Source organism: Geotrypetes seraphini, chromosome 17, assembly GCF_902459505.1.
Source record: "Geotrypetes seraphini chromosome 17, aGeoSer1.1, whole genome shotgun sequence".
Classification (NCBI taxonomy): domain Eukaryota; kingdom Metazoa; phylum Chordata; class Amphibia; order Gymnophiona; family Dermophiidae; genus Geotrypetes; species Geotrypetes seraphini.
The window spans coordinates 6,340,243-6,364,674 of record NC_047100.1 but is presented as its reverse complement, the minus strand read 5'-3'; the positions used below and the strand labels follow the sequence as shown (position 1 = coordinate 6,364,674).

At 44.9% G+C, this 24,432-nt stretch overlaps 1 protein-coding gene across 1 annotated transcript in view; it reads left to right on the top strand.

Moving 5' to 3' along the window:
• CELSR3 (cadherin EGF LAG seven-pass G-type receptor 3) overlaps positions 1 to 24,432 on the top strand; it is a 113,733-nt gene that overhangs the window by 33,120 nt on the left and 56,181 nt on the right. Inside the window, exon 2 of the mRNA XM_033926602.1 lies at positions 13,651 to 14,289. Within this exon, the coding sequence (XP_033782493.1) occupies positions 13,651 to 14,289 (639 nt within the window). The remainder of the gene's footprint in view (positions 1 to 13,650; positions 14,290 to 24,432) is intronic.

Here is a 24,432-nt window from a genome sequence, read left to right as displayed (position 1 = left end):
TGTGGCAGCGGGGGGGTCACCCATGGGTGGGAGCCGCATCAGTCATGGTCTTGCCATGTGTACCAGTGGACTAGGGGTTGGAGCTCATGTTGAGAGCCACTGAAGGTTTGTTTAGTGCTGGCTGGAGGTGGTAGGAAAGGCCCCGGCTCTGCATGAGCTCAGGGCCGTGTCTGGAGGGCCTCCGAGCATGTACCTATGCAATGATGTCACATGCGTGTGCGGGCACCCTCCAGAGGCAGCCCCGAGTAGTGATTGAATGTGCTTTGGAATTCAAAACTGGCTAGCAATGCCTTATGTGAAAACGCCACCCATATATAACCACTCCCTACTCTACATAATCCTCTATCATTATCATAACTCCACCCTCATACTATCTCTTATTTTTTGCAGAATATTTAGGTCTCTTATGGGGTAGCGATATGCGTTTTTATACTTCCTTGCCATTTGGAGATCTAGTAGAGTATTCATAGCATACTGATTTGAAGAAGATTGTCTCAGCGGTGTAAAGGTTGGCAGTCGTGGAACATAGTTATGAGAAATTAACATTAGCTGAATAGCAGTTTGACATGGGTGTTTTAAAAATGGCCTAATTAATCAAATCAAAGCAGGTATTTGCAGAACGCTGCTGTTTTTTTCAGGACCAATATTGCAACAGCATCGTTAGCGTTTAGGTAGCTGTGTGCTGAAATTGTGCCGTGGGGAATTGGCAAGAAGCTTCTGGAAAGAAGTCGGCAATTATGGATCGTTGGCTTTCGCTGGCTTGGCGCTGCACCGAGAGAGGCACAGGGTGGCGCAGGGTTAACCTTTCGTATGCACAACCTTAGCACAATAATATTTGGGCTTTAGGATTCAGCTGACACCTTTTCAGTAGCTATAGGAGGTCAAAGTGAGGTATGTTCAATTGCATTAGGCATTTTCCTCTGCACAAGTGGGATTTGAACCTTGGCTTCCAGTGCCTGCTCTGCTGTTCTGACCATTAGACTACTTCCTGATACACCTTCAAATATCTCTTTATTCCCAGAGTTTAAATAAGAACTGGAAAGTGTACTTCTGGGCCACCACTATATTTATGTGGTCAGGGAACTGAACTGTTTAATATATATTCAAAGGCAAGGAGGGAATGCTCCAAACAAAGAGAAAGGAAACTGGTAAAAGCAGAAGACATAATTTGAGGTTGAGGGGTGGTAGACTCAAGAGCAATGTAAGGAAATTCTTCTTTAGGGAGAGGGTGGTGGATGCCCGGAATGCGCTCCCGAGAGAGGTGGTGGAGAGGAAAACGGTGACGAATGAACACAGAGGATCTAGAATCAGAAAAGAATAGCAAATATTGAAGAACTAAGGCCAGTACGGGGCAGACTTGCACGGTCTGTGTCTATATATGGCCGTTTGGTGGAGGATGGGCTGGGGAGGGTTTCGATGGCTGGGATGGTTAAGATGGGCTGGAGTGAGCTTTGACGGAGACTTCAGTAGTTGAAACCTAAGAACGGGACCGGGCAAAGCTTTGGATTCTTGCCCAGAAATAGCTAAGAAGAAGAAAAAAATTAAAACCCAACAAATTTTTAGATTGAATCAGGTTGGGCAAGTTGGATGAACCATTCGGGTCTTTATCTGCAGTCATCTACTATGTTAGACTTGTCGACTGTCGCAGGACTGCCCCTGTTCCTAGTGAGGAAGCCTTGCCAAAAGAGGAAGGTAAAGTTAAAACCTAAAAGTATTCCTAAACCTGCTAATTTAAACTCCCAAAGCAGCCCCAAGGAATATTCAAAAGCCAAGCCTTCCCACATAGTTAAACCTCCTCAAGCCATGCCTAAAGCATCCAGCACTGGTTTAGCTTTCCCCAAGGAAACAGCCAGGAAGACTACATGTCCCAGCAGCCACAGGAAAAGGGAAAAGCAGGGATGGAATACAAGCCACACTCAATCAGGCTGATGCTGGTCCAGGCCAGATTAGAAGGCTTCTGAGGGCAGGCTATTCTAACACACCTGCAGTAAGGGCTAATCAGCACTTCAGCAAAAGAAAGGGGAGTAACTTTCACACAGAAACATTTCCAGCTCCCCAAAGCCATACAGCAGAAGGAAGACAGCACAGTACAGCCTATGAAAGCCAGAAAGCAACAATCCTCACCATGCAAACTAGGGTAGAAGTTTGTGAGGAAGGGAATAAGGCAAATGCTAATGCTGCTTTTAAGCCAGATTTTGAAATGGCTGCTAGTGAAAGTTCCTATGACATGGAAATAGTAGAAACTGATTTGCCTAGCCCAAAAGGCATGGAAATAAGTTGAAGGCCATTGTTAAAGTGTGTGTGTGGTGGGGGGGGGGGGTGTATGAAAGGAACTTGGGCACAAGATTATTGTGGAAAAAGTGAAGTTTTTGTTTGAACTTTAAATTACAAGCCACAGGCAGCCATTTTGTTTGGGATCTTGGGAGGGGATCTTTCCAAGCTGATCTATAGGGGGCATTAAGCCTAACCCCAAGGGAGTTTTGCCTGGCAGAAGAAAAGCTTTCATTATTGTTAAAATATGGCTTTTGTATTGTGGCATGTTTTGGCTTGACCCGTAATTGTTTGTTTGGTTTGTGCATGCTGGACTTGACCACAAGGTGATAGAAACCTGAGAATTATTTTAGAAGTTTGTTTATGAGGCTGAAACGATAAACATTACCCAAGAAAATCGCACCAAAGTTTTGAACTCTTATTATTAAAGCAGTACCAAGCTACGAATAACCTCGCAAACCGCTCGGCCGAGGTTTAGGTCACTTGCTGAGCTCAGCTTGGCCACGCCCGGTCACACCACACACTCATTTTCTCAGTGGTCAGTTGCAGGTGTGAAAGCTGGGCATTACGGAAACAAGACGGAAAGATTGACTCGTTTGAGCTTTGGTGCTGGAGAAGGATTTTAGGTGGGCCGTGGACCACCCAGAAGAACTAACAAATCGATTCTGGAAAAGATCAAAATGCCTATGTCGCTCGAAGCCCAAATGATGAAGTTATGGCTGTCTTATTTTGATCACTGGAGAAGGACATCGTGTTTGGGAAGATCGCAGGAACCAAGCGAAGAGGGCACGAATTAGCATGTTAGTCTACGAATGCGTTAGGATTTAGCATGTGCTAATTCGATTAGCACACCTTAGTAAAAGAGGGGGTTAAATAAATTTCAAGGCACCTACGGGCGCCTAAACAAACGCTGCCAGAATTGCATCTCCGGAGGCACCCAACACCGCTGTAGGCGTGGCTAACTCCAGAAGTGGCGTTAGGAGTGAATCACGTCCAAGGTAAGCACCATAAATGCAGGCCTCGAAAACCCTGGCATACATTCCCGGCGTCTACCTTTGCCGGAGGCGTGATTCTCTAAACGGCGCTGTCGCTGCTGCTGATGGCGCTGTTCAGAGAATCTGGGTCCTAGCGCTTTGAGGTAAGCGCTAAGTCCAAGGCGCTTACCACCAAATAGGCAGAGTTAGGGAGAGGATCGTGAGGCTCCTGTTTTGGACTTAGGCGCCTGTAAACGCCTAACTTACATGCAGGTACTGAGGCCAGGAAAACCCTGGCCTAAATATGGCGCACCTAAAAGTTAGGGCACCTAGAGACACCTAAGGCCGCTTAGGTGGCGCTAAGTGTGATTCTCCAAAGTGCGCCTAACCTTTTTAATGTTCCCAGCGTGAGCAGCAAACCCCCAACCCGCCGCCCACGCCCTCGTCATCTCGTTCTCCAACATTACTTCCTAAACCCGCGCCTAGGAGGTGACGTCGTAGGAAGAACCGATGATGGAGCGAGCAGCGGGTGGGCGGTTGCCGCTCGCATCGGAAATGTTATAGAAGCACGGGGGGGGGAAGGGAAGGACTGCGCGCACAAGTAGCAGGAGGGGGGTGAAGAAGGGGGGCAAGGAAGGGGCACCGCCCCCTTGCTACACCACTGCGTATAGAGAACCTGACCCTTACTGCCTTCAAAATGGTAAGGGATCAGGCACCAATTTTTTTGTTCGTTGCTGCGCACTAATGATAAGATTGGCGGCCATTAATTTGGAAAATAGAATATCGGCTATTTTCTGGCTGCGATAAAAAAATGACCTTAATATGCAGGAAAGACCCATGTAAGGGTGAGGCCACCGTTTACCGCAGCTTAGTAGAACGGCCACTTACCCCCTCTTAGTAAAAGAGGGCCTTAGTCTAAGAAGATTTTGCCTTACCTTTTTACTTCGTAATTTTATTTTCAATCGGAGTTGAAGAAATGGTGTAATATGAAAGGCAAGGTCGCATCACTGGTAAGGGGCATGGGGGAATCGTTGAAGGCTGCTCATGGAAAGCAGCGGGGACTGCTGGAAAAGGTCTTGGAAAGTGTTTATTAAAACCGAGCTGGGCTGCGGGAACAGCTCTAATAACTCTCGGTTTCGAGCAGGCTTTTTTTTTTGTCCCCAAGGTATGAAATAATCCACAGCTTGACATTCTTACGTTTTATATCTTTGCGTGTGTTTGGTTGAAATTAGTTGTAATAATGAAGCTAACACGGCGACAGTCGCAGTTAAAATGTCAAGTGCTCTTAATTATACATCCACGCTGCCTAAAAGCAAATGTCAAATGCAGCCATCAAAGTTAAAAATTCACTCAAATGTCATAATCCCTTCCCACCCCCAACAAATTAAACCAGAGGTTCATACGGGTCAAAAGAATTTTGCAGATGTGAATCTATTGTAGCCCAGCTGAGCAGTTCTCGACATCACTCATCTAAAGTATGGATTTAAAATTGACAAATATTTTTGCTGAATGCTTTTTAAATTTACTCTGCTTGCGTATTCCACTGCTAATTCATCTGTGGGTCAAGTCACTGAACAGATCAGGACCGAACCAAAGCTTGTTTCTTATTCGGTATAGTCTGCTTCCTGAAAATTCACCCAAGTCACAGGAATGGACAAATATCCGCTGAAATTTTTGTCGTTCAGTTTGATATGTTTAGCATTGTGCATGAGTTGAGACTCTTTCATTTGGAAAGGAAGCTCTGGAATGAGAGGGCATAGGATGAAGTTAAGAGGTGATAACCTCCGGAGTAATCTAAGGAAATACTTTTTTACGGAAAGAGTGGTAGAGGCGTGGCACAGCCTCCCGAAAGAGGTGGCAGAAACAGAGACTGTGTCTGAATTCAAGGATGCCTGGGATAGGCACTTGGGATCTCTCGGAGAGAGGAAGAGATAATGGTTACTGCAGATGGGCCATTTGGCCTTTATCTGCCGTCGTGTTTCTCTGTTTCATGTTTCTATATTCTAAAAACCAACCTCATTCCCAGTAAAACTTCAATGATGCACACACCTTCTAAGCAAAATCTATTTTACCTCTGTTAGGCTATGTCCATGCGGAAAATGCTGCAGTTTATACCACCGAGTCTGTATTTCCTACTGAAGTTTGTCCTGCTTATACTGTGATCCGTTCTGGGCTCCTTTGGGAGGACAGGCTAAATAAATGTCTAAAATAAATATTGGCCCGCTAGACAACTGTCTTCAGTGGTTCTCAACTTGGTCCCGATGACCCCCCCTTGCCCGTCAGGTTTTCAGGATATCCACATTGACTGTTCATAAACTTGGTTTGCATGCACTGCCTCCATCATATGCAAATGTCTTTCAGGCATATTCATTGTGGATATCCCGAAAACCTGACGGGCGAGGGGGGCACTCCTCCAGAACCGAGCTGAGAAACACTGGGCGTAGGTCACCTAATGGAAGAGCTGGCCTTGCTTATTGCTTACGGCCTGTAGGCTTCCTGAGTCTGTCTTCAGTCCTTTCTGTTTTCTCGCTCTGAAGCTTCTGAAGCCCTCCTTGGGCGAGGAGGAGGCTTGCAACTCCTGCCACCGCAGGTGGACCAGTTGACCCTCGCGCTTCATGCTAAGCTCAAGGTTGTTCTGCATGGGGCAGAAAGTTAATGTGATGAAAGCCCTTTTACGAGGCATGGGCCTTCCATCATGGACTGCCGATTAGGGCAAATTAATTATTGCCTTCCTTTTATAATGCTCAGTGTGACAAAACAAGCCTACTGCTATAGGTCCTAATTAATTCATTAGATTTAATTAATCATTGTTATTTCTTGCATGTAGCTTGTGCGACAAAAGTATAGACTGGTGCGTGTAATGAAAGATTCTATTGATTTATGAATCCGTTGAAGAATGTCAGCATGACTGAGTTCTAGCTTTGGAAAAATCCTTGGATTACTGTCAAACGGGGGGAAAAGAGAGTCCCAGACTAGAAGATTGCTGTGAGTGAGAGGGAAGCAGGGTAATGTACAGGAGCACTGATTTTCCGGCATTTATGGAGCTTTAATACAGTATAATAGAAATATTTATAGCAACAATTGCAATAATAATAATAATAATTTTATTCTTCTATACCGCAAGTCACACGACATCATCACTGCACACAACCCTAACACGTCTGCCTTTAAAAATGTGCGTGCAAGAGGTAGAGAGCACTTTAAGCCTAGCGGGAGTCCTTGCTGCCAGTGGGTAGGGGGTAGTGTTTCAGTACTGTGTTTTCAAATGGCTAGAGACAGGCAGGTTCCCTGGGGGTCCAGGAAAACCCGGACATGTCCTCCTTTTTAGAGGACTGTCTGGTCACCCGGAGGGATTTCCAAAACCCGGCAGTTTGTCCGCTTTTTGGAAGTCCTGAGCTCGGAGGCCGCGTCTGGAAACTTTTGCGCATGCGTGACTGGCAACCATGATGCCGTCATACACACACAAGCAAGTCACCGCTTCAGCGTCCGCGCATGCGTGAAGGCTTCCAAATGCGGTCTTCGAGCTTGGGGAGGTTCAGGTGGGGATGGGCCATAATCACGATGCAAACCTTACCCTAACACTAGATAGAAATGAATCTTAAGTGTAGTGGGGGTGTCCCCCCCCCAAAAAAAAGCAAAAATAGTATCCACCGTCGGGGTGCATTTGACGGGTCACCTGCGTGCAATTGTTGGGGCGCTATTGTTGAATACACAGTTGATGAGTCACCCTTCAGAGTTCATGTACCACATCCTTGGATCATTCTTTGGCCAGTCCAGTAAAAAGCTTTCAAAGAATCTATGTCTTTCTAGGCCCAGTAGGGCTGTTAGGACTTGGCACTTTCAAAGCAATCAATTATCAAACCATAGAAAGATGAATCGCAGAAGGGGGTCTGTGAGAAGCAGAGCGTTTATTCTCTGGACTGAAGTCTTTACCGCTAAGCTTTTATATTATGGGTTTCATTTGCTTCTTAGCAGAAGCAGGGCAAGCGTGAAACGCAGTCGCCTCCTCAGCAGCAGGGACTAGGGTACTTCTGTGCCATAGCAGAACAGGGTGATGAGGACAGAAGAACAGACTTTTTCAGCGTCCAAGGTTCTGTCAAATAAGGATCTCATGAGTTGAGCGTGACGGAATTCAGGAAGGTCAAGCTAGACACAGAGATTCAGCAGGGTGTGCGGTATTGTGCCGTGTTGATCACATGGCCAGACCTGCTGGGTCTTGTTGGCTTGATTTGCTCTTAGATGCTACGGATCATAATTAAGTAGAGGTAGAAACAATTACGAATTGCGGCGGCCGCTGCGGTGACTGCCCCGAAACCCATAGGGATTTAAAGGGTTTTGGGGCTTTTGCTGCTTGGTTTTGCATCCACAATTTGATTTGCATCTGTGCCAAATGTAAGTGTCTTAGAAGAATAAAATAAGAGAAATTTGCATGCAATTTTCAAACGTTAGCAAAACAGAAATCGGTAAAAATGGTGCAGAACATTATTACTAATTTTTTTTTATTGATTCAAGGCATAACCTCCTCCCCCCTTCTTTTATCAAGCTGCGCTAATGGATTTTAGCGTGAGTTGGCGCGGTAAATGCTCCAGCGCTCAGAGAATTCCTATGCGCGTTGCAGCACGTACTTCACTGGCCCGCGCTAAAAACCTCTAGCGCAGCTTGATAAGAGGTCCTAAATTAGGCATCTCCGACATTTAAAAAAAATGTAAATAATACAGGGTCCATAAATCTGACCCTCTTTCTAGGTCATTTTTCACAAAACCTCATCATTTTTCTAATCTGGTAACTGGTGTGTTAAACTCTGTGATAGCTCAAGAGCCCACCTCTGTCTTTTATATAGTAACATATAACTTTATTTTTCTATACCGCCATAGTCAGGTGACTTCTAGGCGGTTTACATTGTAAGAAGGCTGGACATTCAGCGAATAACAAAAGGTCTTAATACAATACAATAAGTCTACATACAATACAATACAATGAGTCTAAATACAATACAGTACAGTACAATATAGTGAGTCTAAATACAATACAATACAATAAGACTAAATACAATACCATACAATGATTCTAAATACGATATAATGATGGCAGATAAAGACCCAAATGATCCATCTAGTCTGCCCAACCTGATTCATTTCAAACTAAAAATTTGTTGTTTTTTTTTCTTCTTCTTATCTATTTCTGGGCAAGAATCCAAAGCTCTGCCCGGTACTGTTCTTAGATTCCAACTACCGATGTCTCCGTCAAAGCTCACTCCAGCCCATCCACACCCTCCCAGCCATTGAAGCCCTCCCCCAGCCCATCTTCCACCAAACGGCCATATACAGACACAGACCGTGCCTTAGTTCTTCAATATTTATTATTATTTATTGATTCTAGATCCTCTGTGTTCATCCCACGCTTCTTTGAACTCCGTCACCGGTTTCCTTTCCACCACCTCTCGGGCGACCAGTAGCTGGAAGGATGAACTGAGTTGTCAGAAAAGCAAGGGCCAAGGAACGATCTGAGAGCACAGACTTGAGAAAGCAAAGCATGACAATTAAAATATATATTCTGCTCCAACCAATCGGCTCAATGCGGATTACAATATAAGATAATTAGCAATTACTAGAGAAGTCCAAATGACTATAGGTTACACATGCTTACACAGTTGTATTAGAATGAACTACAATTACATTACACATTTTTGAAAAAGAAAAGCTTTCAATGTCCTAAATTTTAAATACATTTTAAAGCATTTATGGAAGGGGCTTGACCAGCCAGCCGAGGCCTCACTCTGTCTCCTAGATTAAAAAGGGAAACGACACAGTGCTGGGTTTTGAAAAGCCGTCCGGACCCCCGGGCATGTCCTGAAAAGGAGGACCTGTCCGAGGAAATCTGGACGTCTAGTAACCCTATGACTGTGCGTCTGTCTTAGGTCTGAATGATGAGTATATACAGGTGTGAATAGACGGAGAATTCAGCAAGGGAGAAGGAAGCCAGAGGGTCCAGAGAAAAAGAGAGAGAAAATTTGTGGATGTGTAGAAAGCTGAAGATAGAAAAAAGGGGCTGGAAAAAGCAGGGATGAGGGTTCACAGCATCCAGAGAGAGAGGGGTGGTCAAGAGAGAAGGCTTTTATAGGTTGGAATCTTATTCTAAAAATAGAATCGATTGTAATTCCCAGAATCTTTCTGTTCATAATTTGGAAATTGTTTGAAACAATGGTGAACTTAATTGATAATGAAGGTGTGACACAGGAATGATAGAAGGAATTAGTCTGTCTAGGTTCTTTGTCCATTCAAGTAGCATACCGTCTTGATAAACAATCCAGTCTGGCTAGATACTTAGGCCTAGATTCACGAAGCGCACTGATTAAGTAGGCACTCTAAGGCTTCGGAAGCTGCCTGGACTTAGGCGTTGCTAGGCATTCGAGAGGTAGGCGTGAGTATATTACGCCAGGTTTTACATGTCCTAATTTACCGGTGCCTAACTCAGATGCCTAGCGACGCCCAAGTCTACCACACCTATTCTCCCTCCTTAACCACGCACTGTAGGGTATCAGAAGCAGGCGCTGCTCTAAGTTCCGCGTGAAACTCTCAATTTTTTTTTCAATTAACTTCAATGGCTTGGTCAATTTCCACACCATGTAAGCTAATTAAGATAATTTATAGAATCTGGCCCTAGAAGTCATACTTGAAAAATGGGAGAAGGAGGAGCCCTAGCTACAAAGAGGTCAGCTGGGGTCTATTGGGATGTATGAGAAATAACATCGGCTACACCGCATGAGCTGTATGATCCTTCTCTGGCATTGCATTTTGTGTTTCCATGGAAACCTTGGCAATCATGCCGACAGGCTGTGATGATGAAATTGACTAGAAGTTGGGTCTGGTTGGCAAGCTTTCTGGTTTTACACTCCTCATGCCAACCTGATTGGTGTTGGAACTGTCCAGACAGTTCAGGGATTTCAAAGAGGCCAGATGTTTGGGGCATTAGCCCTGCTGGTTTGGCTAGCTGTTTGGTGTATTTCAAAGCCTTCTGGTCCGAGAGGAGAAAGGGGTGATGCTGAGTGTGAACTCTATAGGGAATCTTTCGTGCTCTTCTGCCCAAGAGGGTAGACTGCAAAGCAGACATCAGTTGAAAGGAAGCTCTGGACAAGGGAGCACAGGAAGAAGGTGAAAGGGGACAGATCCAGGATTAATCTACAAAAAGACCTCTTTATGGAAAAAGTTGTAGATATGTGAACAGCCTCCTGGTGAAGGTAGTGGAGATGAAGACTGTGAAGTCAAGAAAGCATGGGACAAGCACAAGATCTCTGAGGGAGACAAAGGGATAGTTGATTGCATGAATGGGTGGCCTGGATAGGCCATATGGTCTTCATCTATGTTTCTCTGGCAAGAACTGTCATGGATAATCAGTGATATCTTACAAACAGTCGCATTCTATTCCTATTAATATATTTGTTGTCTGCAAAAAAACTTTTTAGGAAGGACGTATTGCTTTCACCTAACTCTCAACAGGTTCCTATATCAAATATTTACGATTTATCTTTCTTAACTATGAAAGATCAGTCAGGTTTTGATTTTCCTAAGTTTTTACAAACTATTCCATGTTGTTAGTTACCTTTTGTTTCAGAACTTGACAAATTTTGTTGCAGTGGCGTGGTGAGAGGCGCCTGGGGCGGTGGTGTCCCTCCCCCTCCCTCTTCTCTGTCCCCACCCCCCCATTCTCTCCTTCCCTTCCCCATACCTCTTTCGTGTTCCTGGCGCAAGCACCTGCTACTCGGGCCGCAGTCGGCTCTTCCTCTGATGTCACTTCCTAGGTGTGGGTCCAAGAAGTGACATCAGAGGAAGAGAAGCCGGCTGGGGTTGCTGCTTGTGTCAGGAACATTAAAGGAGGTATGAGGGAAGGGATGCTTGCAAGCGGTGGTGGGGGGGCGGGGAAGGAGGTACAAAGATGGTACCCGGGCGGACCATCACCCCTTCTTACTACACCACTGATTAGCTGTGTTGCTTATTTTTTTTAAAAGAGATTTCCTGATCTATGATCAGAAAGTACAGATATTTCCTGACTTGGCTTGAACCACTCAGTGGCGATGGGCACTTAGTTCCCATGCGAGTGTCTGGTAAAATATGATTTGAATTATATTTTAGTTGAGCCTTTTCAGCTAGAAAATTTTTATTAGAGGAGGAGGCCCTAGGGAGGGTAGATTAAGAAGACCCTCGATGGGATGTGTGTTAAATGGTGCTTAAATCTTAGATGGTTAGATTTTGAATAGAAAGTCCTTCTCTGTTCTGTTTATGTAAAATGTCCTCGTTCATGTGGGCTTATGGCAAATATATGAGGGGATGCTAGAAAGTTCTCAGCCCGACCAAGAAGAGAATGACATGGATATGGCTCAATCAGTGATCTGAAACAATGTCAAAATATTGCATTTTGTTTCTGGAAATTGGCACTTAACGAAATAAGATAACACTCGGCAACAGTGGTAAAATAACGCTCAGAATTTAGGAAGTTGGTTGGACTGAGAACTTTTCAGCACCCCCTTGAATTTTTGTTTTCCTTTATAGGTTTTTGATTCTATGTTATCTTTCTTTTTTAATTTGCCTTTACTGAATCTCGACAAAAAAAAAAAAAAAGTATTTCAACACGCAGTCACATTCTGTGGCTCGCATCTTGGATACATCCTTGGTGCTGTGGACCAGTATGACTGGGCAGACTGGATGGGCCAGTTGGTCTTGTTCTACTGCCATCTGCTCTGTTACTGCGCAGATGGAATAAAACTGTGGTGCGAATCCTGGTTTCGAGAATTCAGTGTTAGAAACAGAGAAATTAATAGTAAACAAAGACCCGCTGGTCCTTCTACTCTGCCCCAAAACCTTGCCCACATTCCTTGATGTGTTTCCATGTGCATCTGGCCGTTGGCACACGAGCAGCTTTTCCTGAATCTCTTCCTGCCGGACCAGCAGGGTCCTTTGATTAAAGGACTTTCATTCATATATATGTAACGTTTTAATAAATTCCGATGGTTCTAGAGGCTGATGTGTACCGTCCCTTCCCCGCTTGCCTTTTTGCTGTGTTACAGTGTACGTGGGGATTGTGTTTTCCTTTTTGGTGGCGGTACATCATCTTCCTTTATACCAGCGGTCTCAAACTCAAACCCTTTGCAAGGCCACATTTTGGATTTGTAGGGCCGCAGAAAAATAGTTAATGTCTTATTAAAGAAATGACAACTTTGCATGAGGTAAAACTCGTTCTAGTAATTAAAATGAGCTTTACCTCATGCAAAGTTGTCATATAGTTGAAATATAGTTTATAAATCTTATTACTATAAGTCATATAGTTGTAATGTAGTTTATAAATCTTTCCTTAATTGCTCCTGATAATTTCAGCTATACAAAAGCAGTGCAACATGCAAAAAGTGGGAAAACTATCAAAGTATCAACTGCAAGAGACAAGATTTTGGTTCTTTATGGAAAACTTGGGCCTCAAGTGTCCAGCGGGTTTCGTCTGCAACCGCCTTCAGCTCTCACCTCCTCCAGCACCGGACACACGCACGAGCTGCGCTGCCTCCAATGGTTACCTTACATTCTGGACCTTTGCTCTTCTCACTGCTGTAACCTCGCGTAAGCGCTTTCCTGCGTCTGCACGCCATTGGACTCCACCCCTCAATCGTGTACAGACACAGGAAAGAGCTTGCGTGAGGTTACAGTGACCGCCGGACACTTAAGGCCCAAGTTTTCCGTAAAGAATCATTCTTTATAATACTGAGACCACCGCTTTATACCATCCTTTGGGTAAAGTGTAGCCTCTCTGCTTTCCCTGTTCCTTCTAAAGCAGTGGTTTCAAGTTTTCAAGTTTTATTAGGATTTTATATACCGCCTATCAAGGTTATCTAAGCGGTTTTTACAATCAGGTACTCAAGCAAGTGGTCTCAAACACGCGGCCCGGGGGCCACATGCGGCCCGCCAGGTACTATTTTGAGGCCCTCAGTATGTCTATCATAATCACAAAAGTAAAATAAAACAGTTTCTTGATCATATGTCTCTTTAGCTATAAATGACAATATTAATTTTAAGACTTAGCCAAAAGGAAAGATTTATAAACTATAAAGAGTTTTACCTCATGTAAAATTGTCAATTCTTTAATAACACATGAACTATTTTTTCAGAGGCCCTCCAAGTACCTACAAATCCAAAACGTGGCCCTGCAAAGGGTTTGAGTTTGAGACCACTGTTCTAAAGTGTAACTGTGAAAATAGTGGAGCAACAGGAATGAAAAACAAAACCCCGCTAGTACCTGGCTTCAGCCCTGTATGAAATCTTAATGTCGCTCTAGGTGAAATGTGTCATAAACTGTGTCTTTAAAAGCACAATAATAGAGATTTTTTTATCTTCTCGCTCTTTCTTTGTCTCCCTGTCTTTGGCAGATGGACTTCACAGCGTGACCGCTCATTGTGTCCTGCGGGTGATCATCATTACAGAGAACATGTTGGCCAACAGCATTACCGTGAGACTGGAGAACGTGTCGCAGGAGCATTTCCTGTCGCCGTTGCTCACGAGCTTCCTGGATGGGGTGGCCACGGTGCTCGCCATCTCCAAAGAGGATGTCTTCATTTTCAACATTCAGAATGACAGGGACGTGGGTGGGACCATCCTAAACGTCAGCTTCTCGGCGCTGATGCCCAGCGGGGGTCGGAATCGGTTCTATAGCTCCGAGGACCTGCAGGAGCAGCTGTACATGAAGCGAATGACGCTGACCACGGTATCCATGCTGGAGGTGATGCCTTTTGATGACAACGTCTGCCTGAGGGAACCCTGTGAAAACTATATGAAGTGCATTTCGGTGCTCAAGTTCGATAGCTCTGCTCCGTTTATCGCCTCCGAGTCGATCCTCTTCAGGCCCATCCATCCCATCACAGGCCTGCGCTGCCGCTGTCCGCAGGGCTTCACTGGGGACTATTGCGAAACGGAGATCAACTTGTGCTATTCCAACCCCTGCCAGAACGAGGGCTTGTGCACCAGGCGAGAAGGCGGCTATACCTGTGCCTGTAGAGAACGCTTTACAGGTGAGTGGTCAACGTTGGTTTAATGTTGATTTTTCCATCGTGCTTGGGTGTGAACAAAGGTAGGAAACTGAATCTCGACAATTCTGTGGCATCTTGATCATTTACAGATACCGTGCATACAGAAAAGAGGCATCAAGGACAGGCATGGAGCCCTGCGAGATGTGCTCAGGAGTTAGGGTTGCCAATGGTCTGGCTTTTTCAGAGGTTGGCAGAATTGTATGGTAATACGTGGGGTGGGGTGGGGGGGGGTCAAGGAAGTGGCCTTGGGTACTATGAAAGGTAAGGGGAGGCTGACCATATTTTGTCCAGCTTGAGAAGCAAACGAAGACACCACTCAGGAAGGAAATCCATGGCCTTCCAATTAGTGTCTGAGGATGCAAGGCCATTAATTAAGCTTAGTGTAGGAAGAGAACTAGGATACAGAATGCCTCAAATACATGCTGAATTCCACCTTGAAGTCTGAAACTACAAGGGTTGAGCAGGATTTCCGACCTTCCTCCTTCCCCAGAGAGAAGCTCCTCTATGCTGTAACTGCAAATTGTTCCGAGCCATGCTGCATTCCTGGCAGTCAGATAGGGATTATTTTGTGCACCCCGCTAGCTGCACATTCTTCTTCTCAGCCTGGTCTCCTACTGTTTCCCTTTCCCTTGTGTGAATATCAATGCGACACAACCTCACCGTGAAGAGAGCGGTTCAATTGCCATCCCTGCAAGACAGCTCATAGTTATTTCAAGCTAAAATCGAAAGCGGTGGAGTTGATTGCCGGTGAAATCTATGCCGATTGGTTTCTAGAAGAGGATGAAGGAGAAAACGGCAACAGAATTTGAGAGTCTGGGATGAGCACAAAGGATCCTTATTTGCAAAGAGGTAGAGGGGAAGTCGCAGGTCAACCAAGGTCACTGGCCAATTTATTTTAGCAGAGCAGACGGGCAACACCCCCCCCACTCATCCCATTCCCACGAGCTCTGTCCCTGCCCCATTCCTGGTCCTCGTCTGCACATGCCTCACTTTAAAATCATAAATGCTCGAGGCTTATGCGGTTAAGGCAGAGCTTGCAGGAATAAGACAGGGACAGAACTGGCGGGGACGGAAGGAGAATCTAGAGATCCCACGTTGACGGTGAAAATGTGTCCCTGTGTCGTTCTCCAAGTCTAGCGCCTATTCCTCCTGCCGAGAGACTTTGCGGCAGTTTGTTTGTATCATAGGAAAAATAGTTTACAAAAAAACCTGGAAGCTCGCTAGACTAATGTGTATAGCCCTCAATTGAGACTACGTTGTTTAATTTTTCCTTTTTTTTACCAAACTTTTTAAATCACTCTCGTATTTTTCACAAGATTCTTCAGGGGTCATACCTTAAAATCTATTCCAACCCCACAAGATAAAACCTAAAATCAAAACAAAAACAAGGTAGAACTACTCATTACAATCATAATTTTAAGTCCAAACCATACTTGTGTGTTAGAAACAATTAGAATTCAAAAACAAGAGCTACACGATTTTTAAATACATATTTTATACTATGCAAGAACAACCTATTAATATATTTCCTGAAAATCTATATCTCGCAGTAACCCGAAGCAAAATTCACCATGCTCCCGTTTGACTCCAAAGAAAGTGGATCTGTTAAACTGATAAACCACTTCAAGAAGATTAAACTACAACCAGCTTTTCTGTGTTTGGTGGATTCTTTGCAGTCATTGTAGTTTGGGAGTTGGCATGGATTTCCAAGTATTCCCTTTTCCAACTGGAGAAGCTCAGCTGAGCAAAACGCATCTGGTGTTGGGATAGTGCAGTCACGGCAGGATTAAACTAGGCATGGGCCTAGGGCCCCAATATTTAAGAGGGGCCCTCTCAAATGTGTAAGTCAAGGCAGAGTTTTGCCCTGGTACGTTAACTGCTGCTACAGAGAAGAGAATCGGGAGGGTGCAGAGCCATTGTTCACCACAGAGGTCTGTCTATTCTTCCTCACTCCCTGTATACTGCCTTCTAATCGGCAGGGGGAGCCAGCGAGCAAGGCCTCTTATCTGCTGTTTCTTCCTCTGCCAGTTTTCCTCTTTAGTCAGAATCATGCAAGGCTCCATTTGTGGGAGCTTTAAAATATATTTAAATTACAATGAGGGGCCCCAACATACCTGTTTGCCTAGTGCCCAACAAAGAGTTAATCTCGTCCTGATTGCAGTTTGCGCCGTTATGTTTGTTGTGGCTTTGTCTGTTAAAACTGCATCGCTCCTTTGAACTCTTATAAATCTGGTTCATTGTGTGTTTCTGCAAAACTGTGATATGCGTCTGATTTTGAATTATGCCGTTCTCGGAGGGGTTGTCCCTTTGTTCCACGGCCAACGCCCCCTTCCTGATGACGCTAACACAAAACTCGAGTCGAAGAGCGGCAAGGTGGTACCAGCACGGGACCTCTTCGCCACACCGTTTCTCCAGTATTATTATTATTATTAGGATTTTATATACCGCCTATCAAGGTTATCCAAGCGGTTTTACAATCAGGTACTCGGGCATTTTCCCTATCTGTCCCGGTGGGCTCACAATCTATCTAATGTACCTGGGGCTATGGAAGATTAAGTGACTTGCCCAGGGTCACAAGGAGCAGCACGGGGTTTGAACCCACAACCCCAGGGTGCTGAGGTTGTAGCTTCAACCACCGTGCCACACACTCCTCCCAGATCTTCCGTTCATCTTTCATTCATTCAAAATAAGTGATTGTATTAAAATGTTACATAGCGGAATATATTTAAAGTGAGTTTCACTACTCAGAGGACGGTACACGGGACTTTCAAGTGGCATGATGGTCCCGGCAAACACCCAGCGCTAGTATGTTTTATCTGTACTTTATAGTACTTTATGGTTGGTGATCTGAGCACTTTAATTGCACTTGATGTATATTTGAAGTATTTATTCATTTATATGCAACTTGTGGAGTGTTTTGGATTTTATGGAGTGTGAACATATCTATGTATCTACAGGTGACATAAAATTAGAAAAGGGGGTGGGGAGAGAAATATCTCAGTGATCAGAGCCAGTATAAGAGTAGGCCGGCAATTGTGGTGATTTTTGGTGGACTTGGTTCCTATTGAGTGTTTTTATTTTTACAGCTAACCAAATGTGTTAAAAATGTTTCACACTGTAAAGCGTGATTTCCTCGAAAATTTATTGAAAGTTTTACAAAATACAAATGCAAAAGGGAAAATGGTACACAAGAAAAGTACAATAGTCAATAATGTATAAAGTGTTGGTGTCATATGAAAAGTACATCAATGTAAGTGAGGAAGAGGTATAATATATAATACTCAATAATCCCAAATCTAATACAGGTAGGGACAGAAAAAAGAAGGATGAGTAGACAGGGGAGGAAAGGAAAGAAAAAAAGGAGGAAGGGCAAGATAGAATCAGTAGGAGGGAAAGGAAAAGCTATCTAGGAAATGGAGGAAGAGGAGAGGGGCAAGAAAGAAAAGGAAGAGGGAAAGAGATCCTCCGAGGCCTGATTTCCTTGCTCAATGCATGGCTCCGTTTCAGTCCTGTTAGCAGAGGGACTGCAGCGCCACTTGCTGGTTACAGTCCTTGTGTTAAGGCTAATTCTGCAAAGCTGGCGTATGCAGATCTCTGCTCCTCCAGGTTGTAAATCAGCCAGGTTTGGCTTTTTTTTTTTTTTCCTTAATCCTTTTTATTAAAGGATTCGATGAAAACAGGAATGACAATATCAAAGAGAGGTCCATACATCAGAGGTGCAAGAATGCAAGCGATAGTGAACATAATAATTAGCAAAAGAAACGGCATGTAAATCTATCCTATGCTGCCATAAGAGCATGAATAGAAGATATCCCGCTTTCCCAGACCCCACTTTTCATTAGACCCAACTAGGGCAACGCATGCACCGACCAACACTCTCCCAAAACAGGCCGCTGCATATTCATAAGACCATTCAGGATACAGAAGGCCGCTGTGTTTAATTATTGGGGGAACTCTGGGGTTTTTAGGATAATAGAATCATATTTGTTGCAGAAATCCTGAAACCAAGCAGATTTGCCGTGCAGGAACAGCGGACTTGTGCCGGCTTGGTATACTGTTGATTGACATGAAGTTGATTGACGTGCAGGTGGAGCTTAAAGGTCTCTGCTTGGTTTTTAAAGTGCTTCAGTCTAACTGTCCATTGAGCGGCCGTTCTCTGCTACAGCGGTATCGTCCTTTGCGTGAGTTGCGGTCCTCTGACAAAATTTGTTTGGAAGTTCCGTCATTGGCTGTGGTGCGGCTTTTGAGAAACTAGGTCCAGGGTCCAATGCTTTGGAATGTTCTTCCTTTATCTTAACGCCAAACGAATATGCGTCTACATTTCAGAAAAGGGGTGAAGACTTTGCTGTCGGAGCGTTTTTTTGGTTCAAGCACTGAGAATGTTTGAATTTTTACTTTGATTTTCTGTTTGCAATGCTGACTTGTGGGTTTTGTGTTTTGTTTTTTTTTACTGTATTGTGCGTGTTATTTTCTTCCTCGCCTAGATTTGTGGCTAGGTGGGTTATAAATTTTAAACAAATAACTAAGTTCTGTTGCTGCATTATTTTCATTCACTAGGTTTACTGGGCCTGAGTGCGATGAACAGCATTAAGAGAAATATTCCAGACCCTGTAGTCAGTTACAGATGATGTGTTATGTACAATTTGTCAGGCCAATAAAGTTTTCTGAATTTGAATATGTATTAAGGGCTCAGAGTTGAATCGCAGGCTACGTTTGACTTCCTTAGTTCATCCCCAGGCACTCCCCAAGTCTTGGAGGAGCCATTTAATCCCTGGTACTGGATTTAGCTTGACTTTGTTTTCCAGTGTGGTTGCTTAAGGTGCACGTTTGGCTGTGTTATCGGCAGTCATGGCAGCTAGTGTGCGGTGGAGACCCAGCCCTAAGCCTGCCCATATTGCGTCCAGATCCCACCCACTCCTGCGTTGGGCTAGGGTTACCACACGTCTGGATTTACCCAGACATGTCCTCTTTTTAGAAGTCATGTCCGGGCGTTCGGATGGCTTTTCAAAACCCGGCATGAGATAGGTTTGCATCTCAAGGAGGCAGTGCATGCAAATCCATCTCATACATATTCATTGCGGATATCCTGAAAACCTGACCTGCTTGTGGCCCTGGAGGACCGGAATTGCATACCCCTGGTCTAGATGATAGATGGACACCGAGGAGAGATAGAAGTTAAGGAGGAAAACCTGGATCTAGGGCCAGCGTTTCCTCTCTCTCTCTCTCTCTCTCTCTGCTTCTTCCCTTTCGCCCGATAACAGATGGTTCGGCTGCAGCAGAGTCCATAATAGCAAACTCATTTTAGTGGAGCTATAGGAAAGCAGCTGCAATTCGGGAAGGCAAGAATTACTGTCATTACCGTACCTGAGCACCTCTGGAGACGGAAGCTCTCGACGCGGGGAGGCTGCTGAAAGATAGGAGTACAATCAGCCCTAATCAGCTCAGGGGTCACTGAGAAGGGGACTCCACCCTTCAGTAGCTGACGCGACAAAAGCCATCAGCGAGTTGGATGGCTCAAGGGTGGGTTGAGAGGGAATGTACCGTTTACAGCGTTGCTTCTGTGCTGATGTTAAGGTGTCATTTCTGAATGTTGAGCGTGCGAAAACATGGACTCTGTTCCTTACTATTCAAAACTATGTTTACTACTCCTGCCGTCCCCTTTTTTTTTTCTTTTACAAAACCGTAGCACAGTTTTTAGTGCTGACTGCAGCGGTAACGGTCCACCGTCAAAAGTGCGGAGGTCTTTGGAGCACCGCAAATCCCGTGGCGACATTTGCGTGCAGGACATATGCACGCAACCGCTTCCGCCGCTTCAAAGCCTTCCTGTTAGCGCTGTGAGGGGATGTGTGGAGGGGGGAACCCCGCCAGTACATTTACAAGTCCTCACACTCCCGTTTGGAGGGGTTATGGGGGGAACCCCCCCCCAACTACACAGAAAACTCCCGTTCTCTTTTCTGTTTTTGCTGATCGGGAGTTTTCACCCCCCTCAGAGCACTAATGGAAAGGCTTCAAAGCGACGGAAGCAGCAGCACGCATATGTCCTGCACACCAGCGTCACCACGAGATTGTCGGCACGAAAAAGTACTGCATGCTTTTGATAATTCACCGCGATAACAGCTCCTATGTTCATAGGAATTCTATGAGCATCTGAGCTGTTACCGGTTTTGTAAAAGGGGGGATATTTTTGTTCCTTATAAACAGATATGTCCAGATCTGAATGTACTGTGATGGTAATTTAATTTTTTTTTTTTTAATCTGTAACTGGTTGAAAGTCTCCCCTGTTAAACTGACCTTATCTAAAGGTGTCGGGAACAGTCCAGGTTCATTTTCTCGGTGAAAGGAATGGCCTGCGAGGTGACAGCTGGTTTTTATAGAACCATGTCGCGGTTTAGGCCCTTTTTTGGTTTAAAGGTTGATTTGTTTCAGCACTTTTGAGGTCATCCCACATAGGAACTGCGAGCTGCCATCCCGTCTTTGCTGACCTTTCTAGTTTGCTAGATATTGAAGAGCTTCTTGTAAGGATGGCATCAGTCTCGTGAGTTTGCTGCCACACTTACAAGCTGTGTTTTGTTTGGTCACTATCCATCATTTTTCACTGGCCCCCCGCATTTTCTTGTGGAAGGTTGGTTTTGAGCTGAGTAATCCCACGCTGTCCCTGTGAGCACAAAACAATCCTCAGAGCAGCGGGGGCCTGGCCGCATTTCTTTCATCCTCTTATTCGTTATGAATCGGAGGAAGGATTGTCATGTTGGTTGCACCCAGTGGCGCCAAGTTCAACATTCAAAGAAAAATGTTTTACAAATGCTTTTCAACTGAGTCATACAGACCATTGGCCCATTGGTCTGACTGAGTATGGCTTATGTGAGCCAAGTGGCCTTCCCCTTCCCAGCATGCACTGGGAAAGGGAAGGCTTGCCATTGTGAAGAGGCGAGCCTGCTGGCCGGAGGGTGTAGGCATCCCTCTGACTGGCCTTACTACAAAAGGTACAGGGGGGGGGGGGGATAAGGAGTTTTGATGCTTGGGGCAGGTCATGGTATTGGGGACCCTGCAGGCAGAAAGGAGTGGGGAGGGGGTGCTTCAGGAGTTCCGGCAGGAGAGAGTGGGCATCTCTCCTGCTGATATCGGGGGTGGGGGAGTACCCTGCCAATCAGCTGAGCCATCAGGACACCCCCAAAGCCATGGCCTCTGCCATGATCAGCTCATGGCTGCTGCAGCTTGACTTTAGAATCCCATGGCGGCATAGATAGGCGGCTGATATTTAGGTCAGGGTTTCCAGGCCTACATTTCAACTGTCTATCTTGGCTGAATTTTGGTGCAATTCTATAACTGGCGCTGTCGAGTGATTGATACACGATCGGCATCCACGTTTAGGGTGGCCACCGACATAGGCGCTGGTGACAGAATCCGTCAGTCAACTGCTAGGTGCCGTTTAAAGCAGTGTTACTCAACTCGGTCCTGGAGAACCCCTTTGACAGTCAGCTTTTCAGAATATCCACAATGAATATGCATAAACTTGATATGCATACACTGCCTCCATTATATGCAAATTTATTTCATGCATATTCATTGTGGATATTCTGAAAACCTGACTGGGTAGGTGTGTCCTGAACATCCCTGGTCTATACTAGGGTTATCATTTTTCGGGCCACAAAAATCCAGACACATGACCCTGCCCTGTTCTGCCTTTAGCCCCACCCCATTCTGCCCCAGCTCATCCCAGTCCAGTCTCCAGCCCCGCACTCACAAACCTCTTCTCTTCTTCCCTGACAAGTTCCAGCCACGTCTGGTGGGCCTGGAGCATGTGCGGATGTGTGTGACATCTTCTGCGTGTGCTCAGATGCCCTCCAGATGTGGCCGGAGCTTGTCAGGACTTTCCAAAACCCAGACAAACAGCCGAGTTTTGGAAAGTCCTTCTGGGTCCCTGGACAATCCTCTATAAAGAGGACATGTGTGACTGTTTTCCTATAGAGGACCCTAGGAATGGAAACTACTACCCTTGTAATCTTGATGGGTTTAAGAAGTTATTGAAGAGACATTTATTTTGCAATATGAAATATGGGCTTTATGGTATCTGTTTGGGTGTAATTGCTGGTCGCTTATTTTGTGTTTTTTTTACATATATTTTATGTACTTTTATTAAGTATGTTTATACATGTGAGCCGCTTTGGGAAAAGCGGATTATAAGTAACCCTAGTCTATACTAATATCACAGACTCTTTGGCTCCCACTGGATTGTATTCCATGCTGCTATATTAATGGGAAAGAGTTGAATTTAAATCTTTCTATAAGGAACATTGAGCCAGTAGAGAAACTTTCTGCAAAGCAACTAAACTAGATTGGCCACCATCTAGGATTATGTAGAGGCCAATTGCCTATTTGCTGTCATAATTAGCAAAGGGGCCTTTTGCAAGTCAGCTTCCAGTAAGGAATAAGTTTCATGGACTTTGCATTGCATTCAGAGCATCTGGTTTAATGACGGCCTCCCCCTGATGGCTGCAAATGTAACGGCCTTATTGATCCAAATTCCTAGCACATATGTTAGGCTTTCAATCTGGATATGGTTCACAGGGCCTCTCGTAATGTATTGAGTCTTTAAGCTTGCTGAGCCTCTGGACTAAGACACTTCGGCACTCTCAACTGCCGAGTTTTCACATATGGCTGCTTAGGGGTTGAATTAATAGGGAGCAATTCTGGTCCTCAAGGACCGCAAACCTGTTTGGCTTTCAGATTATCCATAATGAACATGCAGAAGATACTGTACATATGCAGACAATGGAGGCATTGCAATTCAAATTTATCTCATGCGTATTTATTGTGGATATAAATACATGTCTAACTATCTATCAACACAATAGCCATCCCGCAATGAGACCACAAGGGCTGAAAACACCACTAAGAATGAAAGAAAAGGCCTCGGGACAGCAATGAGCAATTTATGCCCTGCCAACCTCCAATCACTTCATCGGCATAAAAAACTTTCATTCGATGGTGTATCAAACATATCGTAGAGAATTAATATCTAGAGTGTTAATTTATTAAGGTAGACTCGGCGAAAGCCGCCACTTATCCTTGAGACTAATTAACATGGAAACTTGCCACTTGTGGGATTTTGTAGGTACTTTTTGCTGTCTCCTGATTGGGATGTACTGTATCTGTAAAACTCTGTGGGGAACCCACACACACAGTGAACCTGTACTGTATGTGGCTGAAAGGCCCAACAATCATTTGCTAAAGATGAATCCAGAACTGAACCTGAAAAGTAGCTTTTGCTCGTACGTAATGGTCTTCTACAGCGACCAGCTGTTCACTTGGTATGGCAAACCTCTTGGGGTCCGCGTATTTCTAGCAGAGCATGCCAGTTCGGCAGATTTTTATGTTGCTGTTACTGGAAAGAGATTGATAGCCCAGAACTTTACGTCCAGTGACAGATGTGCCTCTGGAGTTGCGATCTCATGTGCTTGTGTTCGGGCTGTGATTCGCCAGAAGGGGAAGCGATAAATTGGAAAAACAAGCATGGCAGTACACTGTTTAATGCATAAAGGCAAGGAAGCTCCATGGTAATGGGCAATCTTCCGTTCCTGCTGAAAAATGACAGCTTAGAGCAATCAGGTTGCCCTGACAAATTCTTCAACTGTCGATTCAAAACTTGGGGTAATGCTGTGACACATTGCTAAGTAGCTGCCTGAATGTCCAGTGGCTCTGGATGTTATTGTATTCTGCCAAGCCTTGTGGGCTTTTCTTAATATCACGTTAGCTGTAAACGTCTGACTGGTGGAGACCAGTAAAGAGTGCTGCCTTCCCTACTTGCATACACCACAGGAATTTAAAAATCACAGTCAATCTCTTATGAGTTTATTTTGAGATATTTAAGTCCATTGCAGTGTCACTTCTTTCCTTACTCCTGTAAGGATAATACCAGTTTTGTCATGTACAAAATCAGTGGCTGGCAAGAGGAGAGCAAAGGGTCCAGACTTCCCCTGGAGCCATCTTTGCGGGAACGCTGCTACCTCTTCTTTTCGGGCCTGGGGGTGAATCAGGGCGTGGCCGGCCAGAATGGGGCAGGCCTGGGGGCAGGGCCATGAGTCCGGATTTTCCATTTGGAAAATCTAGTAGCCCTAACCGAGA